At 42.6% G+C, this 26,724-nt stretch overlaps 2 protein-coding genes across 6 annotated transcripts in view; both read right to left on the reverse strand.

Moving 5' to 3' along the window:
- Positions 1-7,088, reverse strand: part of MTHFD1L (methylenetetrahydrofolate dehydrogenase (NADP+ dependent) 1 like) — a 193,336-nt gene extending 186,248 nt beyond the window's left edge. Inside the window, exon 1 of the mRNA XM_019638958.1 lies at positions 6,689-7,088. Coding sequence (XP_019494503.1) covers positions 6,689-6,912 — 224 coding nt within the window. The 5' untranslated portion in view covers positions 6,913-7,088. The remainder of the gene's footprint in view (positions 1-6,688) is intronic.
- Positions 7,089-12,464: 5,376 nt separating this feature from the next.
- The window catches only part of PLEKHG1 (pleckstrin homology and RhoGEF domain containing G1), a 231,116-nt gene continuing 216,856 nt past the window's right edge, over positions 12,465-26,724 (reverse strand). For all 5 annotated transcript variants that reach the window (XM_019638946.1, XM_019638947.1, XM_019638945.1 and 2 more), the window contains 2 exons: positions 23,403-25,038; positions 12,465-15,968 (listed from right to left, as the gene is read on the reverse strand). In XM_019638946.1, coding sequence (XP_019494491.1) covers positions 14,905-15,968; positions 23,403-25,038 — 2,700 coding nt within the window. In that variant the 3' untranslated portion in view covers positions 12,465-14,904. The remainder of the gene's footprint in view (positions 15,969-23,402; positions 25,039-26,724) is intronic.

Consider the following 26,724-nt stretch of genomic DNA (forward strand, 5'->3'; position numbering starts at 1 on the left):
ACCTCCCTTCTTCCAACAAAAAGAGTTTTCTTTTGCAGAAAAAGAGTTTGGGGTCCATGGGGAAAGCAAACATCGGTGGAGGGAGGGTAGTGAAGACAGGGACTTGGGGAGGGGGCTTGCTGTTGGAGAAGGGGAGTGGGGGTCAGGACAAATTCCGAATCGCAGAGTTGAAAGAAGGCATGGCGGGAGCATCTGAGCTCTTGCTCCCCAGCATGTGTAGTCACTTTGGCTCAAATACACTCATAAAAAATTTAAGAAAGGAAGGGAGGGAGGGAGGAATAGAAGGTAGAGCAGGGAAGGGAAAGTGAAGGAAATGCTGCAGAAACACTGAGGATGTGCCGGAATTTGATACTCTCCCCAGGCCTGGTAGGGAGAGCGCCTCTCACTCCTCTGGGCACTCTGCATCTGGACCTCCTGAAAGTACCAGAGAGGCCACCTCCACCTTAGCACCACGGCGGTGCCAGCCCAGGGCAGGGCAGACCTAGCTAAGGTGTAAGTCAGGCTCTCTTGTTGCAGGCAGCCTTCTGGGATGAGCCGATTACCAGATCGCCTTCACTACCATCCCCACAAAATGTTTCTCACTTGCATATGAAGTCGGCTCTTTTTCCTCCCAAGGTAACAGACAAAAGGCTCAGCCTATGCAGTGCCCACCCTTCAGTGTTTAACCACCTTTAAATTTTGTTTCCTGTCTCCGACACGGTCTTGCACACACATAACAGCTTTCAAAAAAAATGCAAGTGAAGTTCCAGCCAGATACCATCAGAAATAAATTGCCAAGGGCAAAGAGACCTGAGTGAGCCTCTCCAGGTTTTCAGAGAGGAAGATGAAGAGCGTAACTGGAAGGTATTGCTCTGATGTAGGTGGACGAGGAGAGAGGGGTGCCAGAAACTGTTTAAGGGCTTCAAAACTAAACCAGGATGAGCCTTTCTACTGTCCACTTGGCCAGAAGACACAACAGGTGGCCATGCAACTGTATGTAACCTGCGAAAATTTTTGTTTTGCTTTTAAACACTTGGGCTAAAGCAACTTAATTCCCAGTGAAATTACTGCATTATTGTGCTGAATAAATGAGACTATACATGAAAGTTTACAAATCACCTTAAAAAGGAGCACTAAAATCTGGTAATCGTGTGACCGAGGGCTATGTGTTGGTGCTGTTTCTTGCCTTCATGACTGCTAATTGGGCCAAGTGGAGTCCTTGTTTCTGTCTAGTTCAGGGAGGCACTTTAAGTCAGGGACCGTCTGTAATGTGTGTTAGATGGACATAAGGCTTCCAGAGTAATGACTACATTTCTCAGTCTCTCTTGCAGGTAGCTGTGGCCATGCCAGAGTCTGGGAGGCAGTAGCTGATAACATTATCAAAAACTACTAGTTTAAGCACATCCCTGAATGCTGAGCCTATTTATTAATAATAATACTCTACATTTCAATTTCTCAAGTTTTTCAAAGGCAAAAGGGGTACCAGTGAATAAATACAGTGAAGATTTCCAAAACAGTCTCTTCCAAAGATAGCCATCAGTATTCCAAGAAATAGTGCAGGCTGGAAACATGGTGGAGCATCTAATAAACCACTGCACTGGCAATTACTGGATACATTTTACATAATAGTAACAGTAGTAATGATAAAGCTGATATGATGGCTTACATTACTGGGTACTTCCTATGAATACTTCCATGCATTTTCCTCATTCTGAGTTTTAGCTCCATGTGGCCACCCAGCTAGAGAGCACATTTCCAAGTCTTGCCCATAGTTGGATGAGGTCACATGACTAACCTCTGACCAACAGGCTGTGAGGATGAGCAATGTGCAGCTGAGAGGGAGGTGCACCAGCAACCCAGCCCCCTTTCCCGCTTGCTGGCTGGGAGACCTGAGCAGCTGCCTTTTACCAGACCTGGGGTAGTGAGGAGATATCATAGAATCTTCCCTGGACTGTTTACCTCTGGACAATCAAGTCCTCAGTTATTTTGGGGTATTTTGTTAAAGCAGACTCACCTGTTTCCTACTTTATACACAGGCCTGAGCTAGGAGCTTAATCTTATTTATTATGTTATACCCAATTTAAGATAGAGAATAAATGACATACCATTGTTTTATAAACCACTATGAAAGAAAAAATACTGCCAATTAAACTGTGGTACAACCTTTTCTTAACATAGTGTATTAAAAAATTTTTTAGACCTATTTAGATGGACTTTTTGTCATAAAACATTCATATGACATGAAAAGGAAAACACACCAAAAAAAATTGATTGGATTGAGATATTCCTAAAACTTCTTCACATTCAGGATCTGACTCTTCTGAGTAACTTTTTTTTTTTTTTTAAAGATTTTTATTGGGGAATTGGTGGGATGGGAACAGTGCTGGGGGATTGGGGAACGGGAACAGACAAGTTGCTGTCGTTTTGGTCTTCAGTCTAGTTGTGGAGGACGTTGCTTCACTGGCCCAAGTTGGCACCATCATTGCACTCTTCCTGGGCGAGGCAGATCAGTCTCCAGCTTCTGGACAGCTGCTTACTGAGGCTGCTGCCGCTCACGCTGGCTGCTGGCTACACACAGTAGCCCATGGCAACCCCCTGCCACAGGGGCTGCAGCCTACACCGGTGGTGACTCACAGCAGCCCAGCTCCAGGTTGAGTTGTTGTTCAGCATCTTAGCTGTAGAGGGCAGTGTCACTGGCCCTCATATGTGGGATCCAAACCGGGGCCCTCTGGCATCCCAAGCCAGTTCTTAACCATCGTGACACTCGGCCGGCCCTGAGTAACTATTTTGACTCAGAGTCTTTGATGTCAGTTTTCTTTCCCCACATAAAGGAAACATTAGGGATTATGGTCACTACCAGAAATTTCAGGTCACTATGCTTCTGATGAGCTTATTATTTACGTTTTCTTATGCCTGTCCATGAAATAAATCCATAGCTCACGTACATAGGTACCGGCACATCTGTTCCAGGCAACTTTTAAGCTAGGCCCACTTCCCCTTTTCTTCCAAGTCTTGGGGGAATATATCGGAGAAAAGTTTGTTAGATGATGCACATATGTCAAAAAGGTACAACGATGTGCAGAGCTAAGGCCAAGTTCCCACAGGTAACGGCAATGACCAGTATGCTGTGACTGACAGCTGGCCAGCAACGACTTAAAAACACAATCAATTGAAAGATAAATACCAGTTTGGAGATATTAAAAATGTGCTTCAAAGAATCACTAGAGTAGAGTAATAGCCACAACAACCTTATAAAGCAGGTGACATTATGGTTTCAATTTTGTATAGAAAGAACTGAGATCAAACAGCTTGCCCAAACTCTCATAGCTATTAAGTGGTAGAGTCATATTGCAAAGCAAGGTGCCTGTCTCGTAACCATAATCCTATGAAACAGTAATATATGAGGTATGACAAAAAATATGGTGAATGTTTAAATTTAAAAAAAAATGTATTACAGTAAAAGACACATTGCCATTAATCCGCCTCGCTTTGAACACTCATCCCATCGTTCTTGCCACTGGCTGAAGCAGTTCTGGAAGTCCTCTTTCGTTGACTGTCTTTAGTTGCACTGTCTTGGCTACCTCGATGTCCAGAATTGATTCAAAACATTTTCCTTTCATGGTCATTTTGACTTTGGGGAAGAGCCAGCAGTTGCATGGTGTCAGATCCAGTGAATAAGGTGGATGAGGACACACCGTAATGTTTTTATTTGACAGAAATTGCCGTATCAGAAGCGATGTGTGCCACAGAGCACTGTCATGATGGAGACTGAAATAAAGACACGAAAGAGGACTTCTAGAACTGCTTCGGAAAGGGGCAAGAACAATGGGATAAGTGTGTTTAAAGCAAGGGGGAGTACTCTGAGGGGGTTAATGGCAGTGTAATAATTTTTTTAAATTTAAACATTCACTGTATATTTTGATCACATCTCATATTGTTCAACACTTGCTTCTTCTAGTTGAGAAGGGGAGCTGACAAACTATAGCCCACCAGCTAAAAATGGCTTTTACATTTTATTTATTTAAAATTTTTTTTTTAAAGATTTTTATTGGGGAATTGGGGGGATGGGAACAGTGTTGGGGAATTGGGGGAAGGGGAACAGACAAGTTGCTGTCCTTTCGTTCTTCAATCTAGTTGTGGAGGACGTTGCTTCACTGGCCCAAGTTGGCACCATCATTGCGCTCTTCCCTGGCGAGGCAGATCAGTCGCCGGCTTCTGGACGGCCGCTCACTGTGGCTGCTGGCCGCTCACGCTGGCTGCTGGCCGCTCACGCTGGCTGCTGGCTACACACGGTAGCCCATGGCAACCCACTGCCACAGGGGCTGCAGCGTACGCCGTCGCCAGCAACTGACAGCAGCCCAGCTCCAGGTTGAGCTGTTGTTCAGCATCTTAGCTGTGGAGGGCAGTGTCACTGGCCCTCATATGTGGGATCCGAACCGGGGCCCTCTGGCATCCCAAGCCAGTTCTTAACCATCGCGCCACACAGCCGGCCCGCTTTTACATTTTAAATGGTTTAAAAAATATCAAAATAATATTTTGTGGCATGTGAATATAAGAAATTCAAATGTCAGTGTCCATAAATAAAATTTTGAATTTCACCAATAAAAATTGTAAAAATTTGTTTTTTCTCACATAAAAGTACCTACACAGTATCTTCTATTTTTGCCTTTTGGCTTGCAAAACCTAAAATATTTGCTGGTTAGTCCTTTACAGAAAATGTTTGCCAACCCCTGGCTTAAAATGCTGTAAAAAATAAATAAAAACAATAGCCAACATTTGTTGAGGGCAATAGTACGTGCCAGTTCCTGGACTATGCAGTTTATGTTCTCTCATGTAACCCTTTCGAAAACGCTTTGCAGGAGACACAGTATCATTTCCTCCACTGTAGTGAGGGACCCTAACAGGATCCTAACTCAGGCCCCCTACTGACCATTCTCATCTCTAAATTAGTCATGGCTTTAAATGAAAGAACATGCATGAATAAAACCCAGCAATTACCCCAAATTTTGTCCTTCAATCACCAACCATGCCATGGGTCCCTTCCCTAAACCAGGCACTCTCCACTAGGAAGAAACTAGCAGTGAACAAGAGAGAAAAAGTCCCTGACCCCAAAGTGCTTTCATTCTAAGTGGAGGAGACGGGTAATACATAAACAAGAAAGTTTCAATTAGCTCAGTTACTTGTAGTTACAAGTAGGCCAGTTAGCTCAGTTAGAGCGCAGTGCTCATAACACCAAGGTTGCCAGTTCGATCCCCACATGGGCCACTGAGTTGTGCCCTCCACAACTAGATTGAAACAAGTTCACTTGGAGCTGATGGGTCCTGGAAAAACACAGTTCCCCAATTTAAACAAACAAACAAACAAAAGAGAAAGTTTCGAGTAGTGCTAAGAGCTACCCAGAAAATAAAACAGGGTGATGGGGGGTGATGGTTGTGCCTCCCATACTGGCTTCACACCCTCACCCATCAAGATGACCTCAGCTGTAAACTGGTTAAAATCTAATGACCTGAAGAAACCTAAGGTAACTACAACGTTCAGAAAGATGACCAGGTAAACTAAACAGGGGGCTCCTTAAGAGTCATCGGTCACATCATAAAGAGCCTTGGGAACAGAGGGCAAAGGCAACTACTTCTAGAATGAAGAATAAAAGGAAAAAGGAGAGATGTGAACGGATGGAGGTGGAACAGCTTGCCCAGTGACATGGAACTAGGAATCCTAGTTCGGTGCGGGGAGGCAGGCACGGGCTTTCCAGCCACCTCCAGACATGTCTGAGCGCTTCACTCCACATTGTCTAGGAGGACACACACCCACCCACACCCATTAACACACTTCTCCAGCAAGGGCCTGACAAGGCTGTTCCTCCACTCTCTCCCACTGAGGGGCATGAGGGCTGCAGGCGTGCTGGGGGAGGGGACGGACGCACAAGGCATCTCAGGCGGGGTCCGGGGAAGGCAGACCCGGTCCCAGTCTCCCACGGTTCGCCTGTGGGTCGGGAGAGCATTTTTGGAACACAGCTGCGCAGGGGATTCCTGGCCCACCGAGCAGCGATGCCGGCAACGAGTCCGCCGCGCCCCTCAGGCCGCGCCCTCCTTATGCTCGGGTAGGCCGGGCTCCACGTTCACTTGTCCAGAAGGAGATGGTGGAACGCCAAAGCACGCTCGCTCGCTCGCACAAGGCGGCGGCGGCGTCTCGGGAGAGGGCAAACTTCACCCCGCCGCGAGCCGCCGACCGCCGGCGTTCCGGACGCGGAGCACAACGCAGGAAGGCGCCAGGCCTGGGACGGGCCGCGTCCCCGCACCTCGCGGATCGCACCGTGTCCGCGTCCACGTCCGCATCCATGATCCCGACCCTTTCCCCCCCCCCTCCCCCGCACCGCCCTTTCCTGCCCAGGCCGCGCCCCGCGCGGTGGCAACACAGCCCGCGGCCAGGGCGCACGTGCGCGTGCATGCCGCGCTCCGCAGCGCCTGCTGGGGTCCCCTAGCTCGGGGATGCCCCGGCGCGTCCTCCCGGTGCCCGCGCCCCCCTCCCTCCCAACCCACCAGCGCCCCTAGCAAGTTGGCACCAAGCACTCGCGGCCCTGCCCCCTGCAAAACCCTCCATGGAGCCCCCCGGAGCCCCGCCGAGACATGAGCGCTCCGGCCGCCCCACCTTCTGGGTCCCCGGCCGCCGCCTCTGGGGCCCCGGACGGCGGCGAGCGCCGGACACTCACCTGACGATCGAGTTTCGCGCAGGGGGTGCCTGGCTGCCCGGGCCGCGGCTGCTCCTGGCCTGGGCGTTCTGCTGCCGCCTTTGCCCTAGCAGGCCCTCGCCGCCGCCACATCGGCCGCCCCCGCCGCTGCTGGCGCGACAGGGCACTCGGAGGCGGCGCGGCGGGCCCGCGGGCTGCGGCGGGCAGCGGAGCTGGCGCAGGAAGAGCGGCAGGCGCGCGCTCATGGTGCGGGCGGCGCGGCGCGGCGAGGCGGCGCGAGCGAGGGTTGGCAGGTCCTCCCGCCACGCGGAGATGCGGCTGCAGGACCCGGAGGCGAGGCGGCGGCAAGTTCCTCCCCGGAGGCGGGGGCGGAGGGGGGGGCGGCGCGGGCGCCGAGCAGCAGCACCGGGTCCAGCCGGTAACCCGCCAGTGGCAGGAAGGACCCGTCTCCTCCTCCTCCTCAGCGGGACCAGAAGCCCCTAGGGGGCACTGCACCCAGAGGCCGTGAGGATGGGAGGGCGGGGGCCGCTTGGAGGGGCCGCCGGGACGCCACGGGCGGGCGTTTTGGCACTTGCATCAGTATTCGAAATGTGGCTTGCAATAAAAATCAGGAGGGTGGGCCATCAGGGTGGCGCAGGCCCTGCCCTGAGCCGGCACGTCCTTGCTCTGAGCAGGATGCTGATGCCGCCCTGCCCTCAGGAGGCAGTTTGCTTCCTGGAAGGGCTCGCTCATGTGTGTCAGGCTTGGGTTAGGCCCCAAGTGGCCTGACAGTGAAGAGAGGGGGGCCTTGGAGTTCAAATGCTGACTTTGTAAGCTTTAGGCAAATTACTGAATATCTGTGAACCATAGCTGCCTCACCTGTTAAAACAGAGTACCGATATTTTGTTTATCATCTTATCAGGATTATAATTCCCAAGTAAAGTAGAGATAAAACTAGTCCAAATTATCAACACGGGTTTTCCACCAGCTAAGCGCTGTACTAGGTCCTGGACAGACACTTTATTTAGTCCTAAAAAAATGTAATGAGCATTGTCCTGATTTTCAACCTCAGGAGACGAGTCCAGAGAGGTCAGCTGAGTTTGTGGCAGAGCTGGGAGTTGCCTCGTGTTCGTAATCTTATGCTATTGTATTTTTCATTGCGGGATGCTTGCCACATCCCACACGTGATGACTATTTTGGGATAGGAATAGCTAACATTTCCACAACCCTGTGAGGTAGGTATTACCAGCATTTTACATTGGAGGAAACAAAGTCACAGAAATAATGCCTAATATAATCATATCAATATGGGAAAGGAGATTTGAATGATTAATTCGCCTACTGCTGTGACGACCTTGGGCAAGTCATAAAAACCCGTGGAGGCTTATTTGTCTTATTATAAGTTGTGGATCATTCATTTAACATTCATTGGACACTACTGAATACAGACCACTGGTCACAAAGATGGCAATCACCTAGTCCATAGGGGTATACGGGAAATTTTTATACCTTCGTCTTAATTTTGCTGTGAACCTAAAACTGCTCTAAAAAGACAGTCTTAAAAAAAACCAAAAAACAAAAAAACCCCACAAAAAAACGAATCCAGTTCCTGCCCTCAGGAATTTCCAATAGTAACTCCACCACAGTAGTGACAATTTGCCAGTTCACCTGACCAGTGCTGACAATAGTGGTGTTTAAACAGACTGTGGAGAAGCACATTGTATAATCCCTTTATAGGAAATATCCAGAATAGGCAACTCTGTAGAGACAGAAAATACATTAATGGTTGCTTATGGCTGGGGGTGGGGGAGATGTGGAAATTGGGAGGTGATGGCTGATGGGTACAGGGTTGCTTTCTGAGGTGATGAAAACCTTCTAAAGTTAATTGTGATGACGATTCACAACAAATCTGAATATTCTAAAAATCATTAAATCGTACCCTTTAAATGGGTCAATTGTATGGTATGTATATTCTATAATTGAGATAAATTTGGACATAAATCACAAAAAGTTTGTTTTCAGTATAAGGAATAGGTAATCTGAGGTTAAAATTTTACATATATATATATGTGTGTATATATATATATATGTGTGTGTATATATATATATACACACACATATATATATACATATATGTGTGTGTGTGTTTCCCTGAAAATAAGACCAGGTCTTATATTAATTTTTGCTCCAACAATGTACATTCATTTATTTATGTACAAAAATTTACATTTATTCAAACAGTCATGTCTGGCTGATGATCTTAACTGGGTCTCATGTTTGGGGTACGGCATATATTACAAGCACGCTGAAAAATCATGCTAGGGCTTATTTTACAGTTAGGTCTTATTTTGGTGAACAAGAGAGAAAGAGAGAGAGAGAGAGAGTGAGAGACAGAGCGAGTGCGCGCATTTGCTGTATACCAGGGCCTATGCTAAGCATGTAGCTAAGGAATCAACTGTGAACAGACAGTAGGCCCAGGTCACACAGAGTTTACTGTGCAGAATTGTACAGCAGAACACATTAACAGGCATGTTAATGGAAAGTTAAGAGTATGATGGTTCCGAGTCTTATAAGAGTACCAAGGAAAGGCATCTTCCTAGACCTGGAGAGTCATAAAAAGCTTCCTGAAAGCTTTATGTATTGAAGGTAATACATACTTAGGAGTCAGGATAAGGGAAGGACAGTTGCCAGAGATGAGCGTTCTGAGTTAGGAGGAACGTCATGAGCAAAAGTCTGAAGTGAAAGAGAGTGCTGACTCCACCTCTAAACTTGAGGTGTTGACTTGTAGGAGAATGAATAGCCAGCCTCCCCTTAAGAGAGCCTTAGAGAAACATCCTCAAGGATGGGCTAAATTTTAGTTTAAAAAAGGGACTACTTAATTAAAAAGATGAAGCTGTAGAGGAGTTTAAGCATGGGTCTTCAGGTGATCCAGAGCACACAGGGAAGAAATGGGAGAGGATCAGCAGAAGTGAGAGGTGGTTTAGGGAAAAGAAAGCAGGACAGGGGATGTGAGCCAGGAAAGATGCTGAGAGGGGCATGTGTCCTGGGATGTGGCCCAGGATATCAGGGATACAAAGCAGGAGGATTGAAGTAGTCCAGATGCCAAAAAGACAGACCCCATAGTATCAGAAAGGTTAAAAGTGTAGCAAGGACCCTTGGACTTTTCAAGGGTCAGGGCAGATCACTCTTCCACGGGAGTTCTAGTCTTCGATGGATGAGGAAACCGGTCTCTCAGAAAGGAGTACCAAGCTCATTTCTGAAAAATGTATACCAACTTACATTCTCATTTAATTGAACAAAGGCAGTCTCCCCAAAGGTTAAAGCAAGTCACCACCTTTTAGGGTGATTTGTCACCTTTCGCTTCCCTCCTCAGGGCTCAGAGTCACCTTGCCATAGTCCTGGCCCAAACAGGCCAGATCCAATTTTTCTTTTAAAGGATCTGGAAATTTGGATTTTTATGTTAAACCTTTTTAAAATTGCGGAGGCCAGATTCACCCTCTGGGTCACATATTTTTGGCCTCTGATTTAACTGGTGTGTAGAAAAAGGAACCTGCTTACCGCATGGGCTTGTGATGGCTATGATGAGAACTACATGGAGAGCCATACATTGCCATACAAACAGTAGGTCATTTGGGGGCTTGTATTTGTCTCCTAGAGCAGGTGATTTGCTTATTATCCAAGCTCTGTTCCTTTACGGTGAGCTGAATAAACATGGTTTTAGAACTAACGATGTGGGACTCTTCTCGACTTTCCTATTGTATGATGCATTGTGAATAAGCCATTGTCAGGAAAATCAAACTTTGTTGTTTTTCATAGATGCATCAAGAGGACTTTGACCATGGGCATGCACCCAATTGTAAAGTAGGCAAGTTTGTCTTTTGACATAAAAAAGTCTCAGCATTCTGGGCCTTTCCTTCTACCTCACCTGACTTCAACCCCACAGCTGCACAGTAGGCTGCTCTATGCCCTCCCTCCTCCATCAAATCCAGTTATTGGGAAAGGCATTTGGTCTAAACAACCTTTCAGAGCAGTTCTTGTATGACCATGTTGACTCTTAGTTGAAGAATTTACTGGAAACCTCACTCAGAGTAAGTTCCTCTGGAATGTTATCAGCCAAGGGATGGAAAAGAGGCATAGAGTCTTTTCGCTGATCTACTGAATCTGAACTTTAAAAGTAGTCAATGACATTAGATTTCTGAGGGCGGTGCTGTGAATTTTAAAAGGCAACTTAATCGCTATTGTTCTTACTTCCCTCCTTTATATCTCTGATTTGAATGTGTTTTATTTTTTTTTCATGCTTTGGGCTCAAACCAGTTTTTGACTCTACCTAGTTAATAGTCATTAAATATTTACTGTATTGAACACCTCAAATAGTCAAGCACTGTATGCAGAGCTGGTAAAAACATTTCCACCTCAAGGGGTCAAATGAGACACAGGCTAAATTTTAGAATATTCTTCTAAAAAAGAAACATTTGACCTCCTATAAAAGAGTTTTCAAATATACTATAAACCAAACATCCCAAATTCTATTAATTTAGTTATATGGATTGATTGTACAATAACATTTTGCATTTATTAACCTTTTAGATGACTAGAATTCAACATTATCTTGGTGTCTCATGCTCTGAACTACTTGTAAGGAAAGAAAAATGTGAAAGAATGCTTATGTATTCATACATTTTTTTAATACAAAAAAACATTGAAAAAGCATGCATAAGAAATCTCCAGGTCTTATCCACAGGACAACGTTTAGTTAAAGACATATAGACGTGTAAATTCGCAAAAAAAGTTGAAGCCGTTTCTTTTATTGTAATCCCTTCTGGCTGTTAGAATTGAGTGTAGTTACCAGTGTCCGGACAGGAAATTATGTGATAGAGGAAGTTATTCAATGTAGAGGATATGAGAGCTCTTGAAGTATTTTTAACATTTGCTCTTTAAATAGAAATTAAAAAAAAATTTTTCAACAAAACTTAATAGACAAATGTTATTAAATATCCATGTTTAACAGCTCTTATTTATAGCTCATTACAAACCTGCTTTTTAAGGTCTTTTTTCCCCCTAGAATTATAATTTATGTATAGAATTTACACAGGGCATGATTTTTTCCTACTGTCATCCACTTTACTAAATTGAACTCTTATGACTTATAAAAAACTCCCATTTATTTTCAACCTTAAGGTGGAAGAGTAAGATATGGTAAATCTGATGGCTCCTCAGTGTGAAGTTAGAGTAGAGAGTTCTACTCTGAAACACTCTAAAGAAAAATTTAAAAGCCATCTTCCTCTGTATGAGGAAAACTAGGCAATGTATATTTTCATTATACTGGAATAGCGTGTTATGCTTATATTTGGAAATAGAATTGCTTTTGAAAGTGTCCATAACTATGAATTTATATTAACATGCTTTTGTTCATTGTAAAATTATTTGTCTACCAAATTTAGAATATGAAGTTATATGGAAAAAAACCCTTAATTTTTGCCAAAACACTTTTACGTTAATTTTTTTATTCAATAATGAAATAGTTAAAAGGATGTCTTATTACGACAAAGTAAAAAAAAAAAAAGAAAAAGAAAAGATAATCTAGTGATAGATCTAGCTTAGCCACCTAGGAAGAAAACAAATGCCATCCCAGACATTAAATTCAATATTTCAAAAGTAATCCAAACATACAGAAAATGGTCTGTCACAGACAGGGTATATCATCATTACCCTGAATAATTTTCTTCATGGCTCAGAAGGCAAGACAAAGTATTATAACTAAATGTAGTTTGGAAAAAGCTTGACCTTTCTAGAATAAACACATTAATTCACACTGTAATTTACTTTGTACTTTACAAACTTTTATTAAATAATGAGCATTACTAACTTTCATTATCTTATATACAATATTTAAACTATGTTTTCCTAGATGCATTTTTTTTTGCACAAAGAATAGAGTAGGTGAAAAGTGAACTCATAAAAAAAAAAATTGAACCTTCAGTACAGAGACCTAAAAAGAACGTGATATACTTTAAAGTACATCTACCCTTTTTTCCTCAGTTATATACATCCCTACCCCACCTTCAAAAGAAACTATTTTAAACAAAAGCACTAAATTGATAACATTGAGGAAAAATACAAACATGATTATATATATACACAAAGCTCTCAAAATCTGCATCTGTGCTGACAGAAGTGATCTGTAAAACTAAGGATTTGTTCTAGAACCTAAAGACGACCACATGGACATTTTATACAGTAAGATATCCACCTTCGTGCAGCAGGGTGTATTCCTACAGGTGACATCAAAGCTGTCAACAAGACATTGGTGTGAAGAATTAATCATTCTGAGAGTAAGACACCACAGTATTATGGACAACACAGAATCTGGGTCATAGAAACTAAAACGCAAAAATTGCAAGACTGCATTCTTGGGACAAGAAGAGTCAGGTAACTTTGTTTTGCAAACACAAATACCTCTAGTAAGTCTAAGAACGTAACCTTCTTATGGTACTTATCTTTTCTGATACTGCATAATCTTGAAAACTCATATCATGCTTAAAGAAAGGCAACAAAAGAAGAACTGTTTCCAGAACCAGGCTATTAAATATGGACTTTGTTTAATAAGCTACCAGAAGAAAGAATAGTATAGAGAAGCAGGAAACTTGGGTTATTTTTTGTTATTTCAAAAGAAAAATGAGTGCCTTAGGTATGTGTTTGTACTATAAGGATGGTCACGTTTTGTTTTATGGCGAGGAAAAAGGCATAGGACTTAAAAAGAGGAAAAGAATTATGGTAAGATGTCACTGATGCAAATCAATATCATTGCTCACCTTTAAATGAGAAGCCCAGATCTCTTTACCCTACACATATTATCACATCTTTTAAAATGAAAACTCAGAGGGTTGGGGAGGGGCCACAAAACGTAAAACCGCTTAAAATGAGAATACAAATGTTACTGTTTGAGAAATATTCTTGTTGCAACAAATCCACCTTCATTTTTCTCTTTCGCTTTCTAATCATAAGGTATTTTTGCTTTTGTTTTTCAGCTTCCTTTCATCAAGAGTTGTATTTGGACAACATGTCACAATAAATGATTTAAAAACCACAAAGACAACATAAAAGATGTTATTAGTCAGAGCTTATTAACCAAAAATTCTGTTCTTTTATATGCTGGAAAACAATGCAATAAGGCCCCATGTTACATTTGGTTTAGCAAATAAATTTCATTGCAGTTGAAGAAATCCTCCAAGCTAGGATCAGGTCATTTGGCTGGGTACAAAACTCATGGAAGTTCATATGAAAAACTGCCCTGGGAAGGGTAACTTTAAAGTGCTTCGTTTCATTTTAGCTTGTGGTTTACTTCGTGTTGATTAGAGACAGGCACAAACAACAGTAAGAAGGGTTCTATCTTCTTCCCCACAACTGAACTATGAGGCACTAATCAAGCTGTTCCCAGATGTAATCCATCTTTTCTAATACTGAAGTCAATTTGTGTCTTCTTGCCCTTGGTTTTCTTGAACGCATTGAGAGAATCATTCATTTAACCCCAGAAATCTTAAAATAAACACAATGAGCTGCTCATTCTCCAGGCATTGTCCAGGAATCCAAGTAAAGATTTTGCCTTATAGAAAATTGGTCTTGTTACATTCTGATTTCCAATAGTTACACAAGTTCTGCATTATAATGAACTGATGTAGGAATACCAGCATAAGAAACCCTAAAATGGACACCATATGCTCTATTCCAATTAGACATCTTTAGCTTAAGTTATTCTAGAGTCTCGCCATAGATAGCACAAAAATGCCAGATATAATAAGCATAATCCTTTAAATAGCTTCTGTTTCCTTTCCTTTTTTAAAACATGTGGAAATGCCTCCTTGCTGCCTTTGAGTCCTAGGATAAAACTACTTGTGGCTTCTGAATAATACGAGAGGATTATTGCATTTCTTAAAGTCTGGGCACTACTGTCAGGATATGGAGAAAACAATAGCATGGCCATCTTGTTAAAAACAAATGCCTAGAAATTTTCAAGGAAGATTGACTTACATGAAACATGAAGACAGCCAGCATCAGAAAACACAGATGCTGACATTGGCTACAGTACAATCCTGGCTGGATCACCAGCCGTTTCAAAAAGTTGTGCTGTAAAAGAAAGTATATTTTACACCTCTGGTTATTACAAAATTATTTTAATCTGGTACATATAAAATACCTCTCAGTATCTGTAACTTATGAGCATAATAAGAAGTTAACTCAGGAAGCTACTATTAAGAACCTTAGGCAAAGCTGCTGGAACTAAGACACTGAAATTTTTCCCTTAGACTCTGGACAATATTTTGCTGATTGGGAGATGGGCTCCTCCAGAGATAGTCATTCAGTTTCTCAGAATCGTTGTATGATGTCAGGTAGGGTGAAACCCCAAGTTTGCCACCTATTGGCTTTTTGGGAGTGCATGGACTATTCAAAGAGTAAGACGTGTTGTTGCTGCAGACATTATCAGAAAAGTCGGCATCCACGATCTTTGAGTCAGACTTCGTTCTGCGACTGTGAGAAAGCTCCAATTCTGACTCATCTTCTTCTGACTTTATTTCTACATAGTCATCTTCATCTCCTTCCGTCTCTTTGAAATTGGAAAAATAGTTCTGCGTAGCTATTTGGGCATTTAAGGGCACATTTCTATTTACTACCAGAACTTTCTGTGAGTCTTGGATAGTGAGATCTGAGCATTTCTCAGTGCCCTGTTGACATGAGTCACCTATACCTAGCAGCAAATCCTGGGGACTCTCACACCTTGGGCTTTTGTGTAAAGACAGCAGTTGTTTCTTTCCCGTTTCATTAGGGTAGTTGATGGACTCCATGGACTTGTTTATCAAGACTGAGGAAGATGACTGGGACCTGTTATAAGGCTGAGATTTAGCACTGATTCCTTTTCGACCCAAAGAATTGTAAAGATGGCCATGACATGAGTTCTCTTTGTTAGGTTGACTGACTACCACGCTGTGTCTCTGCATAGAGCCCAGCAGAGAGTGGGAGGTTTGAAGAGAAGGCACGGAGCAAGCTGTGGACAATTGTCTTGGAGTACTTTTTGGATTGATCTCTAATGTGGGATATTTTGGCTTTGAGTCTTGCTCTGGTCGGGAACAGAAATCTGCTAATTCTCCATTACTATAGGTTGAATGCAAAAACCAATCCTCGCTACCATGTTGGGCCTGGGAAGGTAACGTAGACCTGAGGTTGGCAGATTCTTGAGGGCTGGCCCAGCTGTCCTTCTGAATCTTAAAGGGAGTCTCTCTGAATACAATCTGGTCATACAGTTGGGAATACTCAGCAATCCGGGCACCTGGAAGACAAATATTGAAACAATAAATATACATAGGATTATTCCTACATGAGATTTAAAAAATAAATATATAACATTCTAACCTTTTTAAAAAATTTAAGCAGTAGACAGAACTTTTAAATTTGAGGGTGACTAACCATTGAATACTAAGCGACACAAACTAATGAAATAATCCATAGTTTAATAAAAAATAAAAATGCCACCTAGAGGCTCACTTAATTGGATCTATTTCTGGGTTATTTGATTTCAACAGCAGGTCTGCAATTGTTTGCTATTTGTAATGAAAATTTCTAGTTTTCTTTACAAGCATGAAATAGTGTCAGTGCTAGAAAAAAAAAAAGCATCATAAAAAAAGAAAGTCAGCACTAAACCCTGGTCAATGTTTAAAAATAAGAGTAGTTATTAAAAGAAGCATGACCATACTTCACTACACAATGGCTACCCTTGGCTTCTCACCAGTCTTGATTGCTGTCAGTCAACTACTCCCTGAAGAGTCTGCTCTCTGCAGCTGTTCCCATACTTCCGGTTTCCAGGCAGCCCTCCGCTGCCACTGGTCTGGGAGTCAATGTCTACAGGAGGTCCTCCCTTACAGTACATCAGAACCGCGTACTGACGACCCACATCTTTCCCATCCCCAAGAAGCCGGGCACTGAAGTCTGTGTTTCCCAGACATTAAGAATGCACCATCTGTGCATTTAATCAATAATCTGATGCTCTCTAGTCCTGGTTGCAGAATAGCATTTAACCATTCCTTACTTCCACGAGAGCTATTGCCACTTCAAATTAAGATATGAGGCCACTCTCCTCTTTGCTCTCCGCTTCTGAGTGCAGACTTTTCTAAAGACATTAACAGAACCATGCTATGGATAGAGCATTCTCTTGGGCCAAGAAGGATTTAAGAGAGTGAGCCCAAAGATGTGAATTTCAAGAGTGGTCTCCTCCCCTCCCCTCAATCCAAGTACCCATACAACCACCCTAGAATCAAAGAATTCCATGCACCCTATAAGTCGCTCAGATCACATCCGCACAATTTCTGCGAAGGGGATTTATTCCATATATGATAACCAACACGTGACGTTACATTTTCTTCTTGAAGCTATTTATATTTTTAGTAACCTATTCGTAAATTCCTCGAGTGGAAACTAAATATTTATTTCAGTTTCTGCCATTTCTTGTGAGTCTGTCTTCTACGAGGATAGAAAACAACCTGCTGTTACTCTGTGTGCCTTTTAATTGCAAGTTTCTCAAATTACTTCCCCTCTGGTCCCTGAAATCAGTGTAAATAGTCTTTTTAACTTCTCATTGTAGATCCGATATTCAGATCTTTCAGGTTTTTAAGTTCAAATTCTTGGAAGGACTGAAGTTATCAGTTTAGAATTTCTAGTGATAAATACTTGAGCTACTACTCCTTAAAGTACATAGTAAAGACTCTCAATACCTATTAAGAATTGACAACCTCTTACGAGATTGAAAGTCTACATGGACACCCAGGTGCCTATGTTAGCTGTCCTGAAATCTATAATGTTTCATTAACTATGAAACTCAACCAAAGGCAGCTGGGCCTTTAGACATAGTCATTGGTTGGTTAGCAGTCTCACCTGAAAGTCAGATGGTTCTGCCCAAGCCACTGTCACCTACACTATGGCCCTGAATCTGATCCCACAGTTGAGGCAGGAAGGCTCTGAGCTTTCACAAGTTTCCAAGAAGATGACAACTTTGGGGAAAGCAGTGAGAGCTAATTAAAAAATTCAGTTAAACTATTCTAGTACCGAAATTTAACCATAAAGTCTTGTAAAGTCGTGTTCTTGTCATTAGAACATGTTGGCCCACCATGTATTGGTCAAAATATTCATAATATTTCTTATGCCTTTTTCTTCCTTATCAACATTCTCCTCTTCTTCCTTTGCTTAATAAAATCCTATGTACCTCTCAAAACCTTCCATAAGCTCTATCCCCTTCCATGAATCCTTTTCTAACTAATTTCTTGTCTCTGAAGTCTTATACACTTAGTGTGCAGCCAATACTTAGATATTGGTTGTGCACTCATGCATATATGCACACACACACTTTTGTGTTGCTAGTTGTTTTATATGGGTTAATTATTCCAGCTAGTCTATGAGCGTTTAATCTTGGAGAACAATAACCACCGAGCACCAAGCATAGTAGTTCTATCAGGTCTTTGGAAAAGTCATGATGTATTTTGTCTATGTTTTTCAAAGATCATTTATTTATATAAAGAACAAAGATCAATCAATGATATATTGCCTGTTTTGATAATCTTTTTTTATTTGTTTGATAACCTTTTGCCATCTTTCAGTGAGCTTCATAATTCCTCGTTCATAGAACGACCTGTCTTTATTTGCAAAACATCGAACAAGGTGCTGATTTACAGCCTTATCTGAATTGAACGTTATACCATGCAAGGAGTTTGGAAGAGAGCGAAACAAGTGGAAGTCTGATGGCGCAAGGGCTGGTGAGTATGGTGGGTGTGGCAACACATCCCATCCAAGCTCTAATAATTTTTGACAGGTGATCAAACTTGTGTGTGGTCTCGCGTTGTCGCGATGGAACACAATTCCTTTACAATTAACAAGCTCTGGGCGTTTCTGGATGATGGAGTCATTCAAACTGTCCAAGTGCCAACAGTACATATTCAAATTGATTGTTTGGTTCCTTGATAGGAGCTCGAAAAACACGACGCGTTTAAAATCCCACCACACTGAGAGCATAACCTTTCTCTGATGAATGTCTGCTTTTGATGTCGTTTGAGGAGAATCATCACATTGGGACCAAGAACATTTGCATACCACATTGTTGTAAACAATCCACTTCTCATCACCAGTTATCAATCACTTCAAAAAAGGATAGTTTTTCCTCACATTTAATGAGCATATTGCAGATGTTTATACGCGCTGTCAAATGCGCTGCTTTGAGTTCATGCAGAACCCAAATATCGAGCTTACTTATGTATCCCAGCTTCTTCAGGTGGTCATGAATGCTTGAATGATGGATGGTCAATGTTTCTGCAATCTCTCGTGTCGTGCGACGTGCGTTTGACTTGATCAATACCTTTATTTTATAGTCATCAACCTCGGTGGGCCTCCCTGACCAAGGAGCATCCTTGAGATCAAAATCACCAGCACGGAATTTTGTGAACCATCGTTGGCACTGATGTTCTTGTAGAGCATTGTCACCATAAACTTTATGCAACTTTTCACAAGCTTGACGTGCATTCTTCTCTTTATGGAAGTAAAACAGTAAAATATGGCAAAAATGCACAGTTTAGTCTTCCACCTTAAACTTGTAAAACATCCAAAGCTCAACCAAATCGCTCAATTTTTTTTTAGAATGAAGCTAGACTGTCAGCTGTCAAATGACATAGCAATAACATAGATGCGAATGACTCTAGTACTTCCAAAAATGAACTAGTGCCATCTGTCGCAAATGCATCATGACTTTTCCAAAGACCCAATAGATAGAAACTGATCTCAAGAACTACTTAATTACTCTGTAATTTTTGGACTGCCTCCTTTTATTTTAAGCATAGTGTTACAAATGGATGTGCTTTCCCTAAGACCATACCATTGAGAGTGGAAAGGCAGCCTAGAAATCAAGGGCATAGCAGGTAAAGGGGAAGCAGGAAGAAAACCTATAATGAACATGCTCCTTATAGATAACCCATAATGCGTACAGTTCATCTTTGGATAATAAAAATTATGGCCACTTAGAAGTTTGGAATAAAAAGCATTTCACAAGGAGACAATATACCGTGCCTACCTAATTTTGGGGGGATATGTATATATGTATGTATTTATTTATTTTGGCCTTAGCTTGACCTTCTAAGAGAGTCTATAACTTGCTTGATGCCAGCGTGAACAAGAGACAAGCTTGCAGAGCAATGGCTATCCTGAGATTCCCTTAGCCAGATGTATAGGAAGTAGCCAGCCAAGATGACACCTCTAGCCTCAAAAGCTTAGTAGGAGCCAGCTGGATCAAAGTCCCCCCTTGTCCTTAGTTCCGGCATGCACAGTCTTTACAGAACATGGACATTATCATTATGTGACAACCCAGAGCTGTCTGTGGTTTATCTCTCTTTTGTAAGTTTAAAAAGTGGAGTTATTTTGAGTCCAGATAAAAACATGAAGTGATCCTGGCTGAGAGAATTGTGCAAGACAGAGGATAAAATCAGTGTTTCGGATGTTGCCTGAGATGAGGTCCAAAGCATGAAATGTTATTTTACCCTCCCAGCTTTGCACAAGGAGGAAAATTCCTCAAGACGGTATGGACTTTTCTCCCATGTAAAGCAACAACAACAAAACATCACACACAAAAAATCACAAAAACAGGGAATCCCGAGACCTCCCTGGCCTCAAACACTCTCAGCAGGGAGGCCTGACTGAACCAGACAGCCAGCATGCTACATCAGGCTCTAAAAGGTGGGAGTGACTAGACCTGGTTGGGTGATTTCTAGGCGGAAATCGGACCCGGGGCCTGTAGACCCCGGCTAGAGAGTTCAATAAAGGTGCTTGAGACTTTCGGCAGGTGCATAGGGCGCTGCTCCTCCTTCCGTACAACACCGAGAGCAAGCTCCTGGCAAAGTGGCAAGGCCCATACGAAGAAGTCTGGAGAATCGGTCCATCCGATTACGACGTCCTGTGCCCAGATAAACGAGAGAGAGAAAAGGAGTAATCATGTCAACTGATTGAAAGCCTAGTGGGCACAGGAAGTGGTCTCGATCCACCCAGATGGAAGATTCCTCAGATCCGAGACATGGCAGGCCCTAGGGACAGCTCCACTCTCAGAAGATGACATGGGAGAGCGCTCCTCCTCTTTGTGGGGGAGAACATCGGTAGTAACCCACCATGTCAAGAAAGGACCCAGACACAAAGCTGACAAAAGATCCTATGGGATCCCAAGACGACACCTGGTAGGCAAAACAAAAAGAACAAACCCAAAGCAAAAAGAAGAAAAAAAAATCCCAAAGAGAAATCTATTCACACTTAAAAGGTGGGTAACAAAGAAGATTCTTCAAGGTACTTGAAAGACCTGGAGATTCAGTATTGAAAGAAGTGTTTCTATCAAGCTTAGAGTTTTACATTTTAATGGATGGTCCATATTCAAAACAACCTGGCTCAGGTGATGACCACTTTCTAAAGGACAGTCTGCTGGCCCAATCCACCACCATCAGAAATGTTAGTGCTCTATTTTCCCTCATTCTGAGGAGCCCTAGCTCAGATTCAGTCAGTGGCTGCACTGTCAATACACTACTGTTACCTGTGCCATCTGTGTCCCCCAGATAGTCCTTCTGCAGCTGGAACTCGGTTACTTTTTCTTTGTGTAACAACAAACCAGCTTAGCAATACTCATATTGCAAAAGGATGTGAATTAATTTAAGCATATCATTGCAAGGAGAAAAACATATGCGATTTGTCTCTCACATTCATACAAAATCACTTTTCACCTTTATCGAAAAGGAAGAACAACTCAGAGTCTAAAATCCCTTCGGTAGCAATTCCAGGGCTTAACTTCCCTACCTGTTAAGAAATTTTACTGTATGACTAGCTCTAGGAAAAGAGTACAGCTTTAAGACAATTCCTAAATACTCTCAAACTTAAAAAAAAAAAATTTCCTACAGTCTTGTCATTTAACTTGTGGATTTATTTAGGACTTGTGTATCCCTTTCTTATTCTCTGGTTTCCATGGAGACAAAGAAGCCAATCTCAAAGGAAGGAGGGTAGAGGCATCAACCTGGCTAGATGAGCCATGTCGCCATCCAGCTAAGGATCTGAATGGGCCCTGATATTGAGCCATCTGGTTTTTACTTTTAATTGGTGGACAGTCGTCTCTCATTTGATACTGAAGTGCGCCTTTTTCAGAAAATCCAGGGCAGGGAATTCTTAAATATGATTGAAAGGCCACATTGATTTCAAATGCTAATTCCTGGGCCTTTCCCAGCAATGTCTTTGGATCTGGAGGTAAAAGTTCTTCAGGTGAGACAGCCAGTACCCTTGGGTTTTTTTTCTTTCATGACAATTGTGTGCTTTATTTACTCTATATGTAATACATGCTCTACCGCCAATATCAGTGTTAAGTTTTGCCCTTCAGAGCTCTTTCTAATTTAGCCGTGGGATGCATGCTTCTTTATCACAGAGAAAAAAATCCTGCTGGAACATTTCATTCCTTTAGCCCTAATTACACCAATATCAGACAAGAGATCCTGGTTTAGTTTTGCCCCACAAAGGAGGCTTGACTAAAAGAATTAAATTTCTTGGAAGTACATATACAAATAACCAAATGAGACGGTATTAAATGCAGTATAGCAGCTATTAAAAAAATTAACTAGTAACCAAAATACATGAGAAAACAACTGTGAACAGCTAAAAAAACAAATGCAAAGAGGACTTTTTGTCTGTTAGGATGAGTAGGCGTTTTCGTTGGGATCCTGGAGCAAAGAGCAATCCTATTCTATGTTTCCAAATGTTAAAAGCTTATGCACGCTACTCCTCCTCCTGACACATTGACACATACGGAAAGCTCTAGATGCCACAAGTTAAACTGGTCGCCATTTTTCACAGTTCAGATTATATTAGAGAAAACTCTTACTTAAAACCTCAAATCTGTAGTGACAATGTTACACACACAACAAAACCCTCCGAGACCAAATCACACTGCAACTCGCGTGAGTCGGTGAAGTGGGCAAGGCGAGTCGGCATCGTCTGTGATTATTAGTGAAGGGAAGCAGAGTTTGCCACTCCAACATATGTTTCTTTAGGAAAGTGATTATTTAAAGCCGGTTATTTTTAAGAAAAGAAAGACTCAGGAAAAACCTTTGACCTTCCCCCTAATTGCCCAAAAGGGATTTAGATAGAGGACCTTGTCCAGGAAGGGAGTTATCATCACAGATAACTAGGGTTTAATATGAACTAGTGTGTGATAGATGGGGAGGAACCTAGCAAGGCCCATTTGTTCAATGTCCTATCTGTGTCCCATTGTTAAAGACAGCCCAGCAAACATTTCTCTACTAAACATTTGCTTTTCCATGTCCATGTGAATTGCTTTCCTGCCCTTTGAAGTCCCCAAAACACTATCCCCTTCTCTTTAGCTCAAGATGACATATCAGCCTGAACTGCCCAATGTGTCCTTGGTTCTCATATTCTTATGACACCCCCAACTGTACATCTGTAATAAAGTTCAGACATGTTTCCTGTTAATCTGTTTTACGTTAATCTGACTATGAGCCCAGCCATAAGCACTTAGAAAGGTGGGAGGAAAATTATATTTTTGACAGCCCACCTTAGTAAGTCTGTGGTCTCACTCCGAGAGAATGAACGCCTGAGTGACAATATTCTCACGGTTTTAAGGACATTTAGAACATGAAAGCTGCTCTCATATTGTACTTTCAAGAAAGAAGAGAAACAGTGTGAAGGAACGTACCGATGGCAGGCCCTCCTTGCTTCTTCTCTTCCAAGATGGCTGCCAGATCTTTATGCACAGATTTATGCAGCTGGCTGGCAGGAGGCTGTTCCAACTCCGGGCTTTTCACTTTTAAAAGTTGATTTGCCTTCTTGATCTTCTGACTGTACTGCCTCGCCATCATAAAAACCCTGCTTTTTGTCTTATCTGTGGCCTCCACCCCAGGGTCAGGGGTTTCCAGGTCTGTTTGGGACAGGCTGCTGTTGGCCAAGTCATAGGGATTTTCCATGGGAGGCACTTCACTTGCCAGAGATAGCCGGTTAAGACTCATAAAGGAGTCTTCTTTAGATATCAGGTCTTCTTCGAACGGGCAGCTGGCCCGGCTGGCTCTGCCAGGCCTGTCTTTCAGCGGCGTAAGGAAGGCATGGCTCTCAGGGAGCGAGAGTGTGGACATGGCGTGTCCTGTGTCTTTGCTCAGCTCAGGTGTGCTCTCGGAGTGCAGCCTATCTTGCACGTCATCTTTGCTGACAGGAAATGCTGCCAGGAGCCGGTCTCTAGCTTTGACTTCGTTTTTCTTGATGTAATTTTCCAGGTCATTCCAGATTTCATCTACTTCTTCAGACAGTTTATCAGATATAGACTTATCAGCTATAGACAAGTTACAGCTGAAAGAGTTATACAGCAAACTCAAGTAATCATTATCAGAAGGTCCCGGGTGGTAAGGCGCTTCATCCTCGCTGAACTGGAGGCTATCCTGGGACACGAAGGGCCTCAGGCTGTCACAGCAGGCAAAGTCGGCTTCCAGACCTAAGAAGGTGCTCCTCTTGTTATGCTTTAGGCTGCTGCATTTGAAATCCAGTGAGGGTGGATCTGGGAGCCCTATAGTGTCGTAGATATTTTCCTCAACCACCTCAAGTTCATGTGTGCTTTGGTTCGATAGCTCTCGACCTGTCAGAGCTCCATCTCTCTTTGTGTGCAGAGAGCTCTTCTCGTGGCCAGCTTGCCTCTTTGAGAAGGCCAGCTCTGGGGTGCTCTTGGGCCGAACAGAGTCCCTGGCTAATTTGGGGGGAGTGGAGTCAGTGTCTTCCCGTTTAGCAACCATTAGTTTTAAGTCCTCATAACTTATGTTATCATAGACATGGTCTATATCATCAATAGTCAACTCTATAGATGGCCCAAAGGTAGTCATTCTATCCTGGCCTTCTGTTTTAGGGTCATTCTGCAGCTCCCTGTACTGACAGCCATCACTGTCCCTTGTTCTTATTTCAGGAGGGGATGTGTTGCTCTCACCAGCACTGCTGGCCCGCCGAACAACCCTGTGGCCAGAGCTGGTGGTCTCTGTGGCCTCAATCTGTCCCATGTGCCAACTGCAAGGACGACTTGAAGTGCTATCGTCACACAGTCTGGTCGAGTTCAGATCTGAAGAGGAAAAGGACGGCACGAACATCTGATAATCATCTTCATCATCCTCATTCTCCTGTGGGGACCGTCGGCTGGGAAACAAGGCTTGCCTGATCTGGTGATCCGTCCAGATGTTTCTGATGGTTCCACCCCCACGAATCACGCTGAGGATGGCAGAGCTGCTGGGCTGACTGTTCCTCTGGGCGGGAGATGGCCCTGCGGAAGTCCGCTGTGGAGGCCCTTCCTCTCTGGAAACCTGAGGATGAGAAACATACTGATTGATTGAATGCACAATGGACACATAGCTTACGACATTGTCCTGTATTTACTCATTGCCTCTTACACTACACTGTGATACTCTTAAAGAAAATGATCAGTAAACATTGCTGATTTTAACTGAGTTGAAAAACACCTCAGGTTTTTGCAAAAGGGGCAGAAAGGACAGGAGCTGTTATTTGCATAAAAATAGGCTGGGCTGTTTGCAGACATTCTCCAAACTTATATGTTCACAATCGCTCTATGAATTATTAATAGATAGGATTGTACCAGCTCCACAGTAAGTATGGCTAAGCTCATAAGGATTCAGTAACTTGCTTTCAGTAGTCAGTATAAGGGCTAGGACGCAAATCCAGGTCTGAGTCCAAATCCCTTATCCCAATACTGAGAATCAACTACAGAAAACTCTCAGATACTTCAAACAATTCCGACGTACGCTTGGCAAATACCATTATATGAATGAACATACACAGTTGTCAAGGGCCATCTGGTTTCTACCTGGTTTCTATTTGGGGCTTGACTCGTAGGAGATTTATTGTGTTTTTCGGGGTGCTGGAAGCCCCTGCCAGTGATCCGACTTCATACCCCAAGGCTTTCCCTTAAATCTGCAGGCCTGCGATGAATCTGACCAGCACTGCCATGGCTTATGGGTTCTAGGAAAAGAGCCTTTGTTGTAGGGATGTAATTTAATCCTCTACTGAGCTAATGAAAATTTTGCTTTCTTTCAAAATACATTTAATTAAGTAATATTTAGATGCCTGTTAGTAAGTAAAATATGAGTGACATTAATGATGTCTAATCAAATAAAACAATGGGGTCTTTTATAACTTGGAACCTTTCTTGATGGAGCTCAATTGTGCAGAAAGGGAGTGGATTGCCCTCTGAGGCCCTCTGTAGTTATAAGGATTAGCTTCAAAGATTTAATTTGAAAGGGTTAAGACCAGTTCAAGCTAATTAGTATCAGGGACATTATTTTCTGATCAAAACACTGCAGTAACCTATTGGAAATGTCAAATTTGCGTGATTTTTTTCATCACTTGTCAATGAAACTGGGATACATATTGCCTTGGAATATCTACCTGTCGGTACATCTGCCTGCCCACCTGTCTGTCTGTCTGTCTATCAGGCAGGGAAGGGAAGAAAGGGAGGGCAGGAATAAAATTCCATCCTGAATGTTATTTTTCTATTAAAAATCTAAAACTACAAAAGATACAATTAGTTGTTTAATCTTTTGTTCATTTTTCCCACCTAGTAAAACCATGGACCATTTGAGGCTTAGGAATAAATGAACATGCACATATATGGATATACGTGCACACAAATACATATATGGTATTATATTTATGGCTGTATGTTTTTTTCCCCCCTTTACCCTTTAGTATCTCTCCCCTTTCACCTTACTCAGACTGCACTGGAATAATGTTTATAAAATATAAGCACCCAGTAAATACATTTTACAAAATAAACAAGTTAGTATTAACTAGAACATACAACAAAACGATTTTGTGAACAGCCAGAAGTTAATACCTTCTTAAAATTTTTCATCCCAGGAAAATCCCCAGATGTTTTAGAAAATTAGGAAACCTGAATTTTTAATATCACAGTATATTTCTTTTCTTTTCTTTTCTTTTTTTTTTTTTTAGCTGAGCCATCCTGCCGCCTGTTG

The sequence above is a fragment of the Hipposideros armiger genome, unplaced genomic scaffold (genome assembly GCF_001890085.2).
Source record: "Hipposideros armiger isolate ML-2016 unplaced genomic scaffold, ASM189008v1 scaffold_41, whole genome shotgun sequence".
Taxonomy (NCBI): Eukaryota; Metazoa; Chordata; class Mammalia; order Chiroptera; family Hipposideridae; genus Hipposideros; species Hipposideros armiger.